Source organism: Haliaeetus leucocephalus, unplaced genomic scaffold (assembly GCF_000737465.1).
Source record: "Haliaeetus leucocephalus isolate CR32 unplaced genomic scaffold, Haliaeetus_leucocephalus-4.0 Scaffold702, whole genome shotgun sequence".
Classification (NCBI taxonomy): Eukaryota; Metazoa; Chordata; class Aves; order Accipitriformes; family Accipitridae; genus Haliaeetus; species Haliaeetus leucocephalus.
The window spans coordinates 3,620,106-3,638,086 of record NW_010973138.1 but is presented as its reverse complement, the minus strand read 5'-3'; the positions used below and the strand labels follow the sequence as shown (position 1 = coordinate 3,638,086).

Genomic DNA, 17,981 nt, shown 5'->3' with positions numbered 1-17,981 from the left:
AGGCAACTGCCCACATTACTGTATTTTGACAACTTCCACTGAGTATTAGATCACATATGCCACACCCCTAGATGGATCAATGGTGCTGCTTCAGACTACAGCAAACTCACATTTTGCTAACTTTAATATATGCCTAGTGTGCAACGCAAGTTCACATCCAAAATTATCCACAGTCAGAGGAAACACAGAAAGGTATTGCACAAGCTCATGAGAAGACTGTGCCTGTAGCACCATTTGAGACCCTCCGTAACACCTGAACGTAGCTGGCAGGTGTGACCCACAATGTACAGGAGACCTGTAGGCTTCTGGGGCAGCAGTTGGTGGCCAGGTGGGATATCTTGGGGCATCTAAAATGGTGCTAGATTCACAGATATAGACAACTGAGCTATAGCCGTCACAAGAAAAAGTGTACTTGAGCCACTGTAACACTGGCCTTATTACCTTGACCCGTTAACCTGGTTTGGGTTACACTCCATCTTGATGGTGACTCTGGCTGGGGGTTGCGATAACCAGTCTTGCTGGGGAACACGTGGACTCATCTTTGATGTCTGCCCATATTCACTGGAGGAGGAGGCTGTCATCTCTGTCTTCGCAAGGTGGGGCGATCCGTAGGCACACTCGAACAAGGACTGGTCTTCACTCACCACTGATAACGCTTCCTGCAAACCAGAGAAGAGAAGTCAGCGCAACCGTGTCTCAGAGCAGATATTACAATATCCCCGAAGGAAAACATGGCTTGTCCATCTCACGAGCTGATGAACAGCCAGTCACTTGCTTAAATGCTCATTACTTTCTAGGCACGCCACTGCTGTTGGTGGGGGTGAGGACCCACGGTGCCAGACACACTGTCAGCATATGGCGGGAGGACAACCTCTCCACTGGGGAGACCCTTCCCACCATGGGCTGAGAAGATGCACAAACACACACTACCAAACACTTCGGAATAGCGGCCAGGAGCCCGGAGGGAGGAGAGGGCAGGACGAGCAGCGAAGCTCGGGCCTCTCATGTCCCAGGTAGGGATGCAGAGGGCCAGATCTGCCAGGGGCGTAAGCAAGCTGCCATGGCTGCTTTAACTGCCCCTGCAAGGAGCGACAGAAAGCCAGGCCCTGCTGACTCACTGGGAGCTCCTCTTCCTTCCTCTGGGACCGAAGCCAAGTCCGTTCTGGACAGGGAGCCGTGACAGCTGGGCACAACCTCCAGTCCAGGGACCCTGCTCTTTCTGCTAGCATCCGCCGACAGCTTCGGCAGAGGTGCCCGCCACCGGCCCCAAGAGGACGCCAGGCCCACCAGCCGCCTCTCTCTCTCTCTCTCTCTCATGGCAACCCTTTCTGGCCAGCTGCCTGGCCGGGCATCCCGCTCTGGCACTGTGGGAAGGGCTTCCCTGGCCACCTTCCCTTGCCATGGCAGTACTTCGGTTACGGCCCTTGAGGGCGGCAGGGTTCACCTGCCATCACGGGGCAGGGCGGCTGCCATCATGGCTGGTTGGAGACAAGACAGGCGCCAGAGGGAGTGAAGGCCACCCTCTCTCCCCACCGCCATGCAGTCGCGTTGACACCAGTTCCTTCCCCGCGTTATCTGCACCCAACTCATGGGAGCGAGGTGGTGCCCGGGCCTGGCTCGGGCAGACAGCGTGCACGTCAGGGAAGCTGCGGGCTCGGGGAACCACCCCTCCCAAAACAGCCTTCCAAGGAAAGCCCCCCTCTCCAGGGGCTACTTAGGGTGAAGGTGGGGCACAGGGGTGTAAAGGGACAGTAACCCGAAGCGTGACGCCCTCCTCCCAGCCGGGCACTTCGGCTCTGCCCTGAGAGGAAACGGAGCAGGCGTGCAGCCGGGCACCTGCCTCCCCTCCAGGTGGGCCCCGCCGGGAGCCGGGGAGCGAGGCCCTGCCCGGGGCTGGCGGAGGAGGCTCGGCGTGCGGCACACCAGATGACAGCAGCGGCGGAGGCGGCCAGCTGGCGATGGCTGGAGGCGCGGGGGCCAAGGCTGGGAGTGCCGGGGGGGGAGCCCGAGCAGGATTCGGGGCAGGGTGCTCCGCATGCGACCGCACCCTGGCGAGGCAGAGGCAGCGTGTGTGGGCCCGCTCTGCCGCCAGCCCTGCTGCTGACGGCCGACGGGAGGACGATAAAACCGCGTGGCCCTGTCAGCAGAGGAGGACGTGTGACAGAGAGATGGGAGTCCTCCGGCTCCGGGAAGCCGGGCAGCTGCCTGCAGGCTGCTACCTTCCCCGGTTTTGCTGGAAGAGGGCTTTGCACAAGCTCCGGCAGTCGCATGCTGCCCTAAAGATCAGCAGTTGCATCTGTTCATTTTAAGGAAGTATATATTTATCATTCTTTTTATTTGCCTCGTTTGTGAGCCCTCGGGGTGCACTCTGCTAATATTCATAGTTTTCTCTGCAACCGCAAGGGCTGGAACATCACTTTCTTCTTATTACTTCTCATGAAAATTGAGATCACTCCTTAATCTCTGGACTTGGGAAATGGGATCTCAAGCAGCCCTCCAAATGCCACAAAACTCGTGATTGAATCACTAACACGAACGTTTTCCGGCACAGGCCAGAAAGCAAAATTCAGACAGCGACCTACACCATTTCATTACTGCTTTTCAGATGTCATTTGAGTGCAAAGGTCACCACCAGGCTATCGCCATTAATACTAACTCCCCAGTTAGCACCCCTGCTTTCCACGCTCTTCTGCCAACCTGTGCCCAGCTACCAAACTGCTGCTTCTTGGGTCTCTGGGGGTGTGAACACGCTTCTGCGAGACAGAAGGTTGCCAGAATAACATCTCTCCTTTTTGCCATGCCTCTCAGACTCCTGTGGGTCTCCGGCCTGCTAAAAACTGCTGCTGTAGGTGGTCTGAAGTTTTTCTGATGAGCCATTTCTGGGAAAGCCTGCGGACAGCTCTTGCTTTTCAAGAAGGTGCGGGGGGAGATGGCTGCTGGTCTCTTGCTCCCCAAAGATTGCTCCCTGGCTACGCTGCACTGAGAGACAGCAGGGGCACTTTTTGTGCTTGGATAGTAAAGTAGCAAGGATCATATCACAAGAACTAAAGAAAGAAAATGTTACACTAGAAGGAAAATAAAAAGTTCTTTCTCAGCACTCCATGAGAGTTTTTCATGAATATATATACACACATGTATACACACACACACAACCTGGCCAGGCGACCACAATGCATCCCACGCCTGGGACTATTTACTGAATAGTTCCCTCTTTTCTGCCCCACTGTAGAGCTGATACATGAACCATAAAACATGTAATGAAATGTTAATTTTGGAAGAGCTAGCTCCAGTAAATACATGAAAGTGTGAATTATGTATGAGAAAGCAGGTACAAGATTGCAAATACAACAGGCAGAATATTATTTTACTCTGTAAACCATTTACAAATAGACCTTTTCAAAACAGGCATCAAACACTATATAATGGATATATTTCTCATCCTCCCACACACAAGTGAAACAAAGCAAATTCATTCTGGTTCCTATTAAACTTGACTCCACCTAATGTAAGTTAATTTATGAATACTTATGTTAAGTATAAATGTAAACAAAAAAATTATGGGTTTTCTATTTATTGGCATTACTAATGACAGTAAATACTGCTTGTGCTATGGATGCCTATTATGTTGCACAAAGAGGGAAATCACACACATTTGAACTTCCTGAGGAGGACATCAAACGCTGGAAATATGAGCCCAATTAATAAGGGTTGTGTGAATATCTAAAAGACTATGGCAAAACCAAGACAAGCATAAATGAACTCAAGAGACAGACTCAGACTTCACATTTCAGGAAAAAATGCCTAGTTATTCATGGAAAAAAACAGGTCAATTTGCCAGCTAGAGTTTTGTTCTGATTTAATAGCAAACACTCATCTGTACTCCATCCTGCTAGTTATCAGTTAGTGCACGCTGACAGGTCTGTAAAGGCTCTGTAGGAATAACTGAGTTTCTGCCAACTTTGCACACTGTTGGGTTGGTCCTTATGAGGAAGGCTTATTAACGTGTACTCTGTGATAGTGAGTATCTCTGATATTTTACTCTGAGTCCTCACTGATCTTTGCTGGCCTGTCTTGAAGGATAGTAGGACATGTATCACCCCTCCCTTGAGCACATTAAAAAAGCTGAACTGGCCATCTAAGCTTTTGCATAATTTTGAGGAGTCAGCATAACTAAAGAGCATGGTCTAAACTAGAATAAGCCATACTTCCTCTTTAACCATCTTTTTTCTCCTCTTCCACATAAGTGAGATTGAGGTTTCAGTGTGGAAAACATGGTAACTATGTTTAGCATCTGTTCTGCTACTCCTCCGGTCAGCCAGGACTCAGGCAGTCATACCTACTGTCCTCTCCTTCAAATGCAGCCAGGACCATTGATGTCAATTTACCAGCAACCACTACAGGTGACATATGTGGTCCTTGCATATCCTCACACACAGGAAAAAGTTTTCTGCAACACACGGGTGGGAGTTGTGTGTCCAGGGTTGGCAACTGCTGCCTTTCTTCCTCTCAGTGATCTTATTCTGAATTCACTGACCTTGCAAGACACAGTGATGCTGAACAATCAGCTCGTGCAACCCGATACAACCTCACGTGAAACTCATACTGTGGGAAAGCATAGAACTAGCATCAAGAAATGCTAAGCATTTCTCAGCTATACAAGAATGTGCGATAACTGGCATAATTTGGTATCCCCAAAACAGATAGAAATTGTCCTTCAGCTGCTCCTTGCCTGCATCATTTCATCTTGTTTTTCCTTGCTTTCTCTTTACCAGTTAAAGCCTTCAAGCCTTAACCTTACGTAAGCTGTGAAAGGAAGGCTCTAACAGCAAACTACTGAACAGCTGACAGAAAGCAATGTGCGTATTTCCTTCTTAAATACAGGGACTTAAAAATGTGCTTTCTGCTATAATTCTAAATGCAAGCTCCTGGACCAAATGTAATACAAAAATTGTCAGCTCTCACCATCGTGAAGAATAGCCGCACGGTCTGGCCACATACAGACACAGACAAAACTATTAATACTGACAATGTTTGGCAAAGGTTTTTATACATATGGGTGCCAGTTCTATTTGTACTAAATGCTCCTCATTACTCATTTACATGTTAATCTTTCTTTCACTTCCATATTAATGCTGTTTCTAAAGCCGTCTGGCAACATCAAACAGTAAGCGGGATAAACCAAGGTAAACCTTAATAAATATAAAATAGATGCATTATAAGGCTCCTTTCAGTCTTGCCAAGTTTTGTACCTTTATGGAAATAATTTTAGTAGTGGATGGGTCATCTTCCTCCATTTCACAGGACAATAACATATTCTCATGAAATCTCGGAAATGAAGCCTTTCATTTCTAGTAACCAGTGTCTGGGGTAATGTAATATGAAGAAAGCAACACATACTGCTTAAGGTGGCAAGTGGGAAAGGTCCTTCATGCAAGTCTGTGAAGTAGAGCTGTGGGGAATATTATCTGAGGTCAATATTGGACATGGATTTTCTTTATTTCATCTTCCTTTCTCCACGTACTTCCTCTCATGATATCATCAGCAAAACATAAAAATCTGTTCCTGCATTATGATTTTTTTTTTAATCACTTGTACCATGAAAAACCTGGCTTCTCACTTGGACTTTCCGTACTAATGATAAAAGAACAAAATGTCTTCTCTATTTGGTTTTGACTTATACTTCACTGATAAGTTTTTAAAAAAAAAGAATAACAGACTGACAAATTTGTAGAACAATAGGTGCAGCAACGCCTTTAAAGTAGGCATAAAGTCATTAGGACAAAGGTGTTTACTTAATCAAATGCAAGATTACTTGGCCTAGAAACATGAAGTTACAGGAAATGTCATTGAAGTAGTTCCCATCATGAGAAGTATATGCAAGCTGGCCGGTCCTTTATATGCAATGTCAGGAACTAAGGAAATTATTTTTTTTTCCTAAAACTTTATCAAACTTAAGAAATGGTTAAAGAAGATGATAAGGTGTGCAGTTGTCTAGCATAATTTGCTTGTGCTGATGACTACTGGGGAAAAAATACTGCAGCAGGATTTTAGAAGACTTTGGAGGCCATTCTAACCTGGCAATGCTTTTTCTCAAGGTAATTCTGATTGGGGAACGTGCTGGCTTGTGCGTGAAATATATTAGTGCACTGTGCCTCCATGTCATCAACCCAGCTTCCACTTTAGACATGACACCATTTCTATTCATTTGTATGGCAATCAAATTGAATCATGTCTCCAGGTAGTACACTCATTGTATGTGTGTGTATATATGTATATCTCAAAATATTCAGCTCTGTTTTTTTCATTTCTTCAAATATTTCCATGGCTTATTGCTTTATCCCTATAACAGAAAAGGTTTAGCAGACCTTTTTTATCCCCATTGGCTATCCAAAATCTGTCAAGTGATTTGCTGCTCAAAAAAATGCTTCAAGAACTTTGAAAGTCAAGAACTTACTGGCCAGCACTGTCAAAATCCTCACAGGCAACAGCACACCAGTATGATGAAAAACATTGGCCACAAACCAGTAGGACACTGGGCAAGAACTACACATAGAGAGGAGGATGCATGAGGAGACACAAATACAGCAACAACCCTCATTGCACATTGAGAGATGCTGCAGACAGTAAAATGAATTTATGGCTTGGGGAGTCATCTTTTGGAGTCAGCACTCCCACACTCCAAAACAGACCTGTTACCCTTGACTATGGGGGACTTGTGATAACACTGCAATTGAAAACTTTTAATTAGCTCTGCCATATGTCACTGCATTTATATAATCTATATTTTGACACCAGTTTTATGATATTTCTCCTCATTAATGTAAACAACTTTTACTTCTTTAATCTGATTTCATGAGAATATATATGTAAGCACAAGCTTAGACCTTCTCACAGCCACAATCCATTCAGACATAGGCTGTTTCCTATCACTTGTTGGATGTCTACAGTTGGTCAGAAAAGTTAATTCTCTGTTCTGTGAAGAATTCTGACATACTGGGACTTATTTTCATTTTAATTGAGACAAAAAGCTGTTATATGAAAACTTTCACCAAAAAGTTTATTAAAAGGATGAACTGTAATGCATTGGCGTGTGTTTTGCAGATGTTAAAACATTCTAATAAACAGTTATATTTGGAGAGGACCTGCATTTTCTGAGGGAAGAACGTTCCGATTAAGACCATACAATTAGCTCTATTAAGTGTTTCCATGCTTTTTTGCACCCGGTATCCCTTGTATACACGATAACATTTGTTACTGAAAATGTGCGCAGTCGGATTACGTACAATTGTAACTGAAAGAAAGAACAAGTGAAAGTGTGCAAGCGAGCACACAGTATGCACCTTGGTACAGCCGCTCCAGGCTTTACCAAGTCACTCTTCTCGCTTGCCACTCTTCTTTCTATTCGTCCTCAGGCTGCATCTTCTGATGCTCTAGGAAGCCGTTTATCTGGAGTGAAAGCCTAATTTCAAACAGGCCAGGAATGTCATTTCCACGCTGGAACAGAGAGCACACGCGAGGCTGGACACCAGAACCTTGCAGAGCAGCAGGCGGTCTTCCAGTCTGAAACTCTGCTCCACTCTGCTCACGTCTGCAACAGGCGTCACTGCACGATAAAACAAGCTGTGGTTGAACTGCTTAAAGAGCTTCTAGCCTAAATTTGCAGTCCTGCTTTAAAGCCAAGTCTTTGAGCCTTGGATTCATTGCATCCAGCAAAAATCAGTGAAACAGAAGACAAATGACTGATGGTTTAGCCTTGCTATAGCTTATTAATCATGATGCTCTTACAACTCTCTTCTGACCATTCGCAAAAGAAGTGGTTTCTCAAGATATTCAATATGGTGTGTGGAACATACTGGAAAAGGTTACTATTTAAAATGCAGTCACCTGAGTCAGGAATTGCAGCAGACATCTGGAATATGTTTTCCTTCTAAATCTCTGAGTCTTGGATTCATTAGATCAGACAAAAATCCACATATTCTATTCATGAGAGAGTTCAGGAACAACAAAAAGCCTTGGCAAGTACAAGATAGGAAAGACAGATGTTGTCCTCACCTCCACCCATGAGAATCTTATTGCCAGCTCAGTTAACATCCTCCACCTATTTGCAAAGAGCACTTGGACAGTCCATGTTAATCCAAATACAGGCCCCGTGCTGCCACTTATCTGATATCTTCACCTCTTGCTGAGAAAAATACAAAGAATGTTTGGAAGCAAAGGAAAGCCACTGCTGCAGTCCCACTTGAAAAAAGGAATAATCAAGCATCCATCAAATTGATGTTATGAAATTGCAGGCTAGATTCCTTTCTGGGAAACAATAGCAGATGTTTAAGGACTGATCCTGCAGCCCTCTGTGTAAGTCAGTCATTCTCCCGGCTTCGCTAGGTCTAGTAATATGAACAGAGGCCTCATGGGTAAGCCCAAAGGTTTAACATTTTGTGCCTTAATGAACAAATTCTGAAACATTATAAATTCAAATGTAGACTGTGGTGCTCTATCATAATTTCTAATATATACACTGTCATTGCTGAAATGCCAGCAAACCCTATTCTTGCCCAAGCTATTTTTGTCACCTCCTTTCATCATGGGGTAGTATTTTTAGCACAAGGCATTCAACTCCAGGTCTCCAAGGGCTTCATAAAATAAGAAAAAATCACCATTCCACTATTGCAGATGGGGAAACTTTGGTAAGAATGACTAAAAATGGGTGTTGGCTTAGAAAACATATCTCCCTCACATCAAGCTCCATGCCATATTTGGGACTACCCTGCATCTCACACACTAAAGTTATCACACTGAGTAGAGCTGATGAACCACTGACTTCCAGAGATCAGGAAGTGTCCATGAGCACCTGATTTAAAGAGCCGCCATTTCACAATCAATTATTTCATCTGCAGTCTTTACCTTACAGTAAAATACAAATTAATAGTTTAACCCCAAACCAAGAGTTAATAAATAGAAACAGGAAACTTTTTCATACACGTCGCTTGCCATGGACACCATCTAAGCAAAGCAGTGGGCTTGTTCAAAAGCAGTGATGAAGGTCTCCACCCTGCATCTGCTTCAGCGCATGTTCAATGCCTGAGTGACTTAAGAGGAGTATGCTTGGAAGCAGCTCTGCCCATGCACAACCACCGAAGAATGGCACCAGGCTTTTGAATGAAAGTGGACATCAAAATTCACAAGACCGTATCAAAAAGTCTAGGGAATAAAGCAGACAATCTAGTGCCACACAGTGATGAGTCTGGTATTGGTTTTCCTTCTGCATGAGCAGAGTGCTGGTAAACTATTTAAAGGCTGAGGCAACACCAAGTTTTATCTACTGCACCAGCAGCTGAATGAACAGGGTTAGGTGGCTGCAGGGCTGGGGCAGCACAATGATCGGTTGGGCTCAGAATACGTATTTCTGAATGATTATGTCAACCTTAATTCACCAGTGCTAAAAACAATACAATTGTATCCTGCAGATTGTATATTGTATACTGATTTTTAAAGAAACTGTAGCTTTGTATGCTTATTTTAGCACTTCCATCCATATAAAGAGCTGTAACACTGAAGTTTGAATGACTATTTTTTCAGTCAATACAATAGACTTTTCTTCCTTTTCATCTTGATAGTATTGTCAACTATGAACTTTGAAAGCTTGAAGTTTTTTCCTCCTTCATGCTTGGCTGTTAGCTTCTAGGGCTTCAAAATGCCTAGAAAACTGGGAAAACTGGGATATAAAACTCCTTTTCATTTCTGCCTCAGCCCAGCGCTAGCCTGTTGCTTCTACCTTGCTTTTCTAGTATAGGACTTTATCAAACTGAAAGAGCAGCCAACCCTCTACTTTGTTAAAAACCATGAACATCTGGGTTTTTTTCGGCAATCTTTCAAGCTAAGATTTGTTTGGCAGAACAGGTGGCAGGTTTGTAAAGTGGCCCGCAGCCCAATCGGAAGTGAACTGAGGCTGCGTGCCACAACTGCTATGAACTTTTGCTAATAGATCAACATGATATTGGGAAAGAGTCTTGGGACCAAAAAAGCTGCCCCAACCAAGACACCAATCCCATTGTAGGCATGCAATCCTATCCTTTCCATGTTTTCTCTTAAAATCTTTGGCATCACAGGTAGCCCAGCAGTTTGAATGGGATGTCTTCAAGAATTACTGTGTGTTTGTTGGAGTTAGACATCTGCCCAGAACTAAAGGCTTTGCTTGAACATGGTAACTGCCCTGGTACTCCGGTTTTGGAAACTCTATTGAGAAAGTTCTTAACATAAAGATACCACATGATTTTTTTCTGCCTTATTCAAAAGATTTGTCCAGTGTTATCACAAAAGGGTAACATTTGCAGCTCCTTTTCCTACCATTTAGCCAAAACTACAAGATTATACATTACATTTATAGTAAGTTTAGTATTTGTTAACTGTGGGGGGTTGATCCACCACATACATATTTGTATATGTAATTATATATGTCCATTTTGTATATACACATAAGTACATGTACACACACACATTTTTAGATAACCTTATCCTCAATCTCTGAACAAATTTTAAAGTAAAAATAATTCAGGCATTAAAATACTTTTCTCTAAGGCATAGTATGTACCAGAGACAAACTCATCAGCAAAGTGATGAGAAATGTATAGGAAGGATGAAGAGACCTTTACAGACATTGCATTGATGAAAGAATTAAATATTAGGGGCAAAACTGAAAAGAGCATCCAAATTAGTTTCCTTTCCAATGAACCTTTGGTTTTTATGAATGCCTGACAGCATTAGGGAAATAACACTTGGACGATGGCCATGAACTGAAGTTCTAGGTGACCCATCACTTCCCGGTAGTGCCTCTGTGTGTGGTGTTTGTGCACGTGCGCACACGTGTGTGCGTGTGTGTGCACGTGGGTGTGACGAGTGGGTCATTCACTTTCTGGTCGGAAAGACTGCAGTTAGGGGGGGGTCTTCGCTCCAAATGTAATATTAGCTACCCCAAAGAGATTGTGGGAAAACAGAAGGGTGTCCACTAGGCATGTTACCCGTTAAGTCTGGCTGGGCCTCTCAAACCGGCAGCCAGGCATGGCCATCAGCCTACAGAGAGGGAGGGGGAACCGTTCTTGGGCATCTGCAGAGCTGCTTTCCTGCAGCTCAGCTTCCTCCTCAGGGACTCCCTGGAGCTGGAGATCCTCTTGCCTGCTGCATCAGGCCGACAAGGTCTCAGATGCTGCCCTGTGTTTACCTTCATACACATTTAAAATTCTCACCTTCCTATTTAGAGAACACTTATCACATCCAACACTTATTAAAGTAATTTCCTTGCTTGACAGCTTTTGCAAACACTGCTTAAGCCATCTTTATTTGTACGGATGTTTTTATTTACTTCCGAATGTGTTTAACTTGATATTTTTTACTGACTTCTCTGCATTAGATAACTGGAATTAAAATGCAAATTGCTATTGCTTTTTAAAAATGCACTACATTAAGAGGGCTCTCCATTTTTGCACAACTTTGTAACAGAAAGTCTTTTGTTTACATTATTCCCACTTCCTTTTCCTCAGCCACCTTTTATTCTGAATCTTCCATATATACATTGAATATATACATATATAGTTTTATATGCTTCTCATAGTACTCCCCATCTTACAAGCATATGGAATATTGCTCAGATGGGTAATCTTTCTAAATTCAGAATGAACTTTCCAAGTATGCCCACTCTGTATGTAAAATATGACTTCCTGTCATGATAACCTTTACAGTGTATAGCCTAACATACTTTCCTATAATTGTTTATAATGAATATCTTGATTCATGCTTCAGCACACGTTATTTTAGTCATTTGCCACAAAACGTGACTAATGAAATTAATACAGGGTTAAATGTCACAGTATTAAGTCATTTCTGTGTGTGCAAAGATTAACACAGGAGAGTGCTTAGTAAAATAACAATAAAGTTAAGCACATGCTTATGTTTAAGCATATTTAACCTGCTCTGCTGAACCAGTATAAAATAAAGATATTGTTGTTTTAGCTCAAACGTTAACTATGAGATCGGTCAATGAGACTGGTATGGTTTTTGATATATTGCAGTTAGAGGTAGCCAAACCAAGGGATCAGAAGAAAAATGTTGTTTCATACCTATGACAGACAAATGTTGGAGTCAATGTACTTTGTTTGTCCCCGCACAAAACAAAACAAAACAGAACAACCACAAAAAGAAACCCTCACATACACAAAAAAAATTCGCTTTGTGATAGTAAAAAAAATTTAATCCCAACTATGCCTGTGGTTTTGCTTTTAAACTGAGTTCCTATTACTTAATTTAAGCTATGTCTTTTTCCATTTCCAAAATTGCCAATCCAAAATCACAAAATGTAAACAATTACTTCAGAAAGTTTTGAACTTTTTTCATTCTTTTTCCCTTTTTTAGGAGAACTACCTCACAAATTCAACCTTTATCTTTATCATGCAACTTGTAGCTCCGTGACCATGCTTTCTGCTGAATCTCATATGCAGCAGAAAGAGGCTGTGGCCCATTTTTAATTGTACATGTGAAGAAGAAAAGGAAAATGCACATGGTGATATCTTTGATGTGGCGACAAGAAAAATCCTGCAGTTTTACCCTGTAGCAGTATCTCTTCTGAACTAGTGAATACCAACACTTTGGCTCTTACTAAAACCATGCCCTGCAGCCTGATATTGACTGTATTTTTCAATGACACCAACATTAGCTGCAGAAGGACAAAAAAGACCACCTGCTGCCATTGATGAAAAGCAAACTGAGAAAGTCAATGCAACTGAAGACAATCTCAAGTCCAGAACCCTCAGATATGCATTTACTACAGCAATAAAAACCATTAAGACGCTTTTCCCCATACCTCGCTAATAAGACCAAGTGTCTAATAAGCATTGCTATATGAAATGAAGCTGCGTGGATGCAAAGCTTAAGGTATGATAAAAGAAAATATTTTTATTTACTTTTCTTTGGACTGTATTGAAAAATGACGCCTGAAATGTCTTTATATACTGTATGCTATGCTTTCAAACATACAGGAGAGGTATGCAGGCTGTTTCTCTTTTATTGTTTCCCCAAACAAACCCATTTCCTACAAGCTGTTCCCACATCTTTTGTGCCACGTCCAGCTTCCCAGAAAAACAGCAGGAAAACAAAGTGTGAACTCAAAACAACCCATTTCCACAGAACAATGTGCCACACCAAGGAGAGAGAGAGCTAGAGGGGGAGGACTGGGGGGGGGGGAGAGAGAGACAAGCTGTTTTGATGCTGCCAAGGGACTTAAAGAAAAAAGGAAGGAGGAACTTTTAAAAGTCACAGAGAGGAAGAGTTGTGTAACTGTAAATATGCAACAGGCAAGTTGCCAACTATTTCAAAGGATTTGAGGTTTCAAAATCATCGAGAAGGCTAACTGATTTGCACTCTGGGTTTTGAGCTTCCAGGAACACCTTTACATGTCTGAGAGCCATATCTTTTTATAGACTACTCAAGCCATACTTGGTCATAATTTCAAGTTGAATCAGTGAGGAACGTAAACAGACACCATTTATGCTTCTCTGCAATCTAATAAAATGAAAGCATGGACTAAATAAAGCGAAATGATACATGTCATTCTGTAAGAAGGGAAAACCAGAAGATCATATTGATTTAGTTCCTGGCTGACCTGAGCAATTTCCAAAGTTCCTGGTATTCAGTAAACTAAGAAAACTCATACACTAAACTCCCATAGGTATAATGCATACCATTCATTGAGACACATGTGATAAAAGTCAACGATAAATGTCACTGTGCCATTTTAAAATCCTGTTTCCATATTTGGCTTGTCAAGGATATAAAAGCAGAAAGAAGGAATAAAAGTAAGTAAGGAACTAATTATTTCAGCCTTGCTGTCCGTGACAATTATGCAAGTAAGAAAGAAACATTTGTAGAATCAACACAACTGGAATGCTTTCCCCCAAATCAAGAATCTCACCAGCTTTGAAATCTTTGGGTAGGGAGACACTGCTTTTGCAGTGAAAAAATGCGGTTAAGTTCCTTTTTCTGTTGATAAAGGACGCAAAACCACAGACTGCAGTCACTTGCAATTAAAACCCACAGTCCAAAGCACTACCATGTGTCAGCAAGACCTGGCGTTACCACGAAAGGTGTCCTTTACAGAGAAGGAGATATGGGGCAACACTCATGTCACGATGTGCTGACTTCCTACTGTGGACTTTTAAACTGTCATAGTACTGCAGCAAAAAGGACCGTTCAAATGCCTCAATAGTATTTACTAACCATGAATGTTATGCAGCGCTAGATGCAAGAAAGCAATGGGCTCTGCTATCTTGGGCACAGAGCTGAGGCAAAGCAGTAGATTGACCTTGTCACAAAATACTTGCAGCTAACGCAGAAGGGACACAAGTTGAGGGAAATAGATACAAAGCACAAGTTAAGCGCATAGGGTGGCTAGTGTGACTGTCAGTTGTGCCAGAGGTTATTTTTCAATTTGAATGAGCTACACAGAAGACAATAAAAAATGAAAGGCTACTATGCATGGCAGGCAAGAAGTGGAGTGGAGGCGAAGAGAAAAGACTGAGGAAGGGGGACGGAAAAGCAAAGAGCTATTCAGCACGGTCTGGAGCAAACCCAGCTAACACCACACAAATGACTCATCCCTGTCCGGGCTCCTTCTGCAGCTGCTTTCTTTGGCTCTGCTCTAGCTGATCTCCCTCTCTGTGTCAACACGATGGTGGCAAGGGGGAAACTGGAGGGATCGCTCCACTTTTAGATGCCCTTTGACTGCCCAGAACCATCCTTGGACCTCACAGTGGGGAGAACATGCAGGAGCAAATGCAATGTGCAATACTGATGGTGCCCTCCTGCGCTCCCCCGCCAGCCCCAAACCCACTTTGCTATAGATCCCTGTGCAGGGTGAGAGGGAATAGCCCTGCAGGCTCCTGCTGGGGCAAATTCCCTAAGACAGCACGTCCCACCAAAGGGAAGATGGCTCCCACTCCTCGTGCGCAGAATCCTCCTGCCCTACTGCAATGTTGGGACTTGGCTTTTGATAATGTCAGGAGCTGCCACCAGCTGAGGTAAGCCAAAGGCAGCAGTAAGTTAATAAGAGCACTTGACATGAGAGCAGGAAGGTGGGCTTTTTATGTTTTATTTTCCCTCTGAGAGCCTGACAGACTGAAGATTGGAATTTGACCAAGGAAAGTCTTAGGATTTTCTTAATATATCATTCAGTTCACCTGGAACACATCCAGTTAATGAGGCTTTTGTAGTTGTGGATGTTCAATACATTTGCAAGTCAAGCAAATAATTACAATGCACACATACATGTAGGTGCCCAGTCTCAGGTATCCATGTTTGAACTAGGCATCTGTTCAAAGAATGATCTTCTCAAGACTGTAATTCTGCAGCTAGCCAAATACAAACTGATTGCTGAGGATTTCAACCACTAATACTATCAAAACAAAATTATTGTTCAATGCGAACTAATTTTCCTCTATCAGAGTTCACAGAAACACATAATTGGTTTTACTAAGAGAACACTGACTCTTCCGAATGTCTTTTAAATATATAAAAGCTTTCTTATAAGCTACTTTCAGTAAGACTGAAATCTAAAACAGATCTTTAGAAACCAGCTCTTTTGTAAGAATATGGAAAACAGATCTAAGGCTTCAGGAAGATTTTTGCTTCCTCATGTTGAGTATTTCATCACTGACCAGGCATGTTTTAAAGCTGTTTATTACCCTCTGAAGCTTCAGACTTCAGTCACGACTGTGGAGAAAATGTTTGCTAGAAACATTTAAAATTCCTGCCACATCTTATATTCTACTTTTTCTACAAATAGGCTTTGTATGTTGAGTACACTCAATATTACATTTATCACATGCACAAATAATTTTTTTAATCAGTTATCTGAAAATTCAGTTCTTATTTATGCAGTTTTCCATGTCCAAAGCTACTGATTCTGCATTTCTAGTAAAATTCCTGAGGATATTTTTCTAACTCTTTCAGTATTTTTTAGGTATCAGTGAAGTCATCAATTCTTGCAATGAAAACTACACTACTCATTTTAAAACATGGTAGGTAAAAATTTTGCATTCCATGCTGATCTTTTATATGAGCACTTCTATTGACATAAATAGAACTATTTGCAAATAAGAGCTAACAGCCTTTAATGTATAGATATTTCTCAAAGCACTGGAACAACTTCAGCATTAACTGAGCTTTGTGGCAGCCTATGAAATTTTAGCAGCTGAGTAGTATAATCTCCCATTTGATGCCAGATTAAAAGTGCAGAGAGTTAGTAATGACAACAATTCTGTGGGAAATAGAGAAGCTCTGAAAATTACAATGAAAATGTCTCAGATGGGAACTTGAAAAAAAGCATCTGTTTCTGAAAATACATAGTGATTTTTTCAAGTCACACTGTGAATCTGTGGATATAACTGAAAAGCTTCCCTTCCAGTCCTCTGCCCTAGTCGTTAGCCATCAGGTCATGCATGTACAAAACTTGTGATTCATCGGTGTCACATAACTCACTGTTCCTACTGGGCTTACAACATGGGAATTAAAAAAGGCAAAATGTCCTGTACTTAGCAAGCAGCAACAGGAGTAATTAGCAGGCTACTGATTATACATATAGGAAGGTTTTGGACATTTTCGCCCCTTTATTTTCATTATTCAGAGGGAAAGATTTTCTCATACGAGCAAGCTACTCTTACAAGCCTTTCAACAAGACAGTTTGCAGGTGAACCATGTTTCTGGTGGAAAGGGGCCTAAGATGTCTGTGTGAAGATGCAGGAGACAGACAGTGTGAAACCAGCTCTGTCCTTCAGAAACGTGTGTTTAGAAGTTGAGGGAAACTGAGGATTACATAAAGCAGAGAAATTGCAATCTGAGTGAAAAACAGAGGAAGAGATGAAGTAGTCCTAAAGGAGATCAAAGAAATAGAGAAGGAAAGAATATGGATGATTAAAAAGTAGGCTGAAGTCTGTGAGACTGGAGGATTCTGCTGGTGGCTGGAGCACTGGGAAGGCACGGAGTACAACAAAGTCAACCAGAGGAACTGAGAAAATCAGAAGCAATCGAGGTAATGTTCATGAGGGCTTTGGTGTGCTGAAGATATCCACAGTGGTTACAATTTATATGACAGACTGTCCATCGCTTAGCATTTTAAGACTTCAATATATGGAGACAAATAAGGTGGGTTTTTTTTGAGCAGTGTACAAAACTAACTTTAAAAAAATATTCATTTTAGTTCAGAGATGTGTTTTGACATTTGATCAGCAAACCCACAGGCTCTAGGAAGCTTAGAAAGTGAATCAGAAAGGGATACTAAGAGAAAAAGGAGGAAAAAAAAGATATTGAAGGTCAGGGAATTGAACACTTCTATTGAGAGCTTCTGCTTTAAATGTCCTCTATCACCTAAAAGAAGATAGAATCAACATTTGGTATTTAGCGGACATGTTGGCTAACAGACTGGAATAGAATGGATAGATATTAACACGTTCATACTACAACAAATACAGAAGATATAGCTTAGAAAAACACAGTGGCTGGTTGAATACATTTTTCATAGCAGCTCTGCTGGGGCTTTTTAGCAGTAGGACAAACTAGGGAATCACAGTGCAATTTCCTTCTGAGCCAGCTGAGTTTACAAATAGTCTTACATGAATCTCTGACATGTTATGCTAAGCCTTTTGCTAAATGTTCTGCCCAGCAACCGATAGGTGTGATAAGGAGAATGCACTCACACGTATGAACTGAGGACTCCTTGTGTCCACAGTTGTGCTGGGACCACCACAGGCATCACCTCCCCTAGAACTGAGAGACGACTCACTCTGCCAACTACAAGGCAGGTAGGGAAGTGTTTGTCCTTGCCCTGACACAACTTGGCTGGAACGTAAGGCATTTCCTCCTTGCAGAGGGCAGCACACCCAGCAGTGGTGATCTCCCAGAGGATCATCCCAGAGGATGCCTTTGCACAGCATCTGCCGGGC

The 17,981-nt window shown here is 42.5% G+C and overlaps 1 protein-coding gene across 2 annotated transcripts in view; it reads right to left on the bottom strand.

The window, feature by feature from the left end:
- ERG (v-ets avian erythroblastosis virus E26 oncogene homolog) overlaps window positions 1-17,981 on the bottom strand; it is a 63,745-nt gene that overhangs the window by 32,281 nt on the left and 13,483 nt on the right. For both annotated transcript variants that reach the window (XM_010580324.1, XM_010580325.1), the window contains exon 2: window positions 442-659. In XM_010580324.1, the coding sequence (XP_010578626.1) occupies window positions 442-659 (218 nt within the window). The remainder of the gene's footprint in view (window positions 1-441; window positions 660-17,981) is intronic.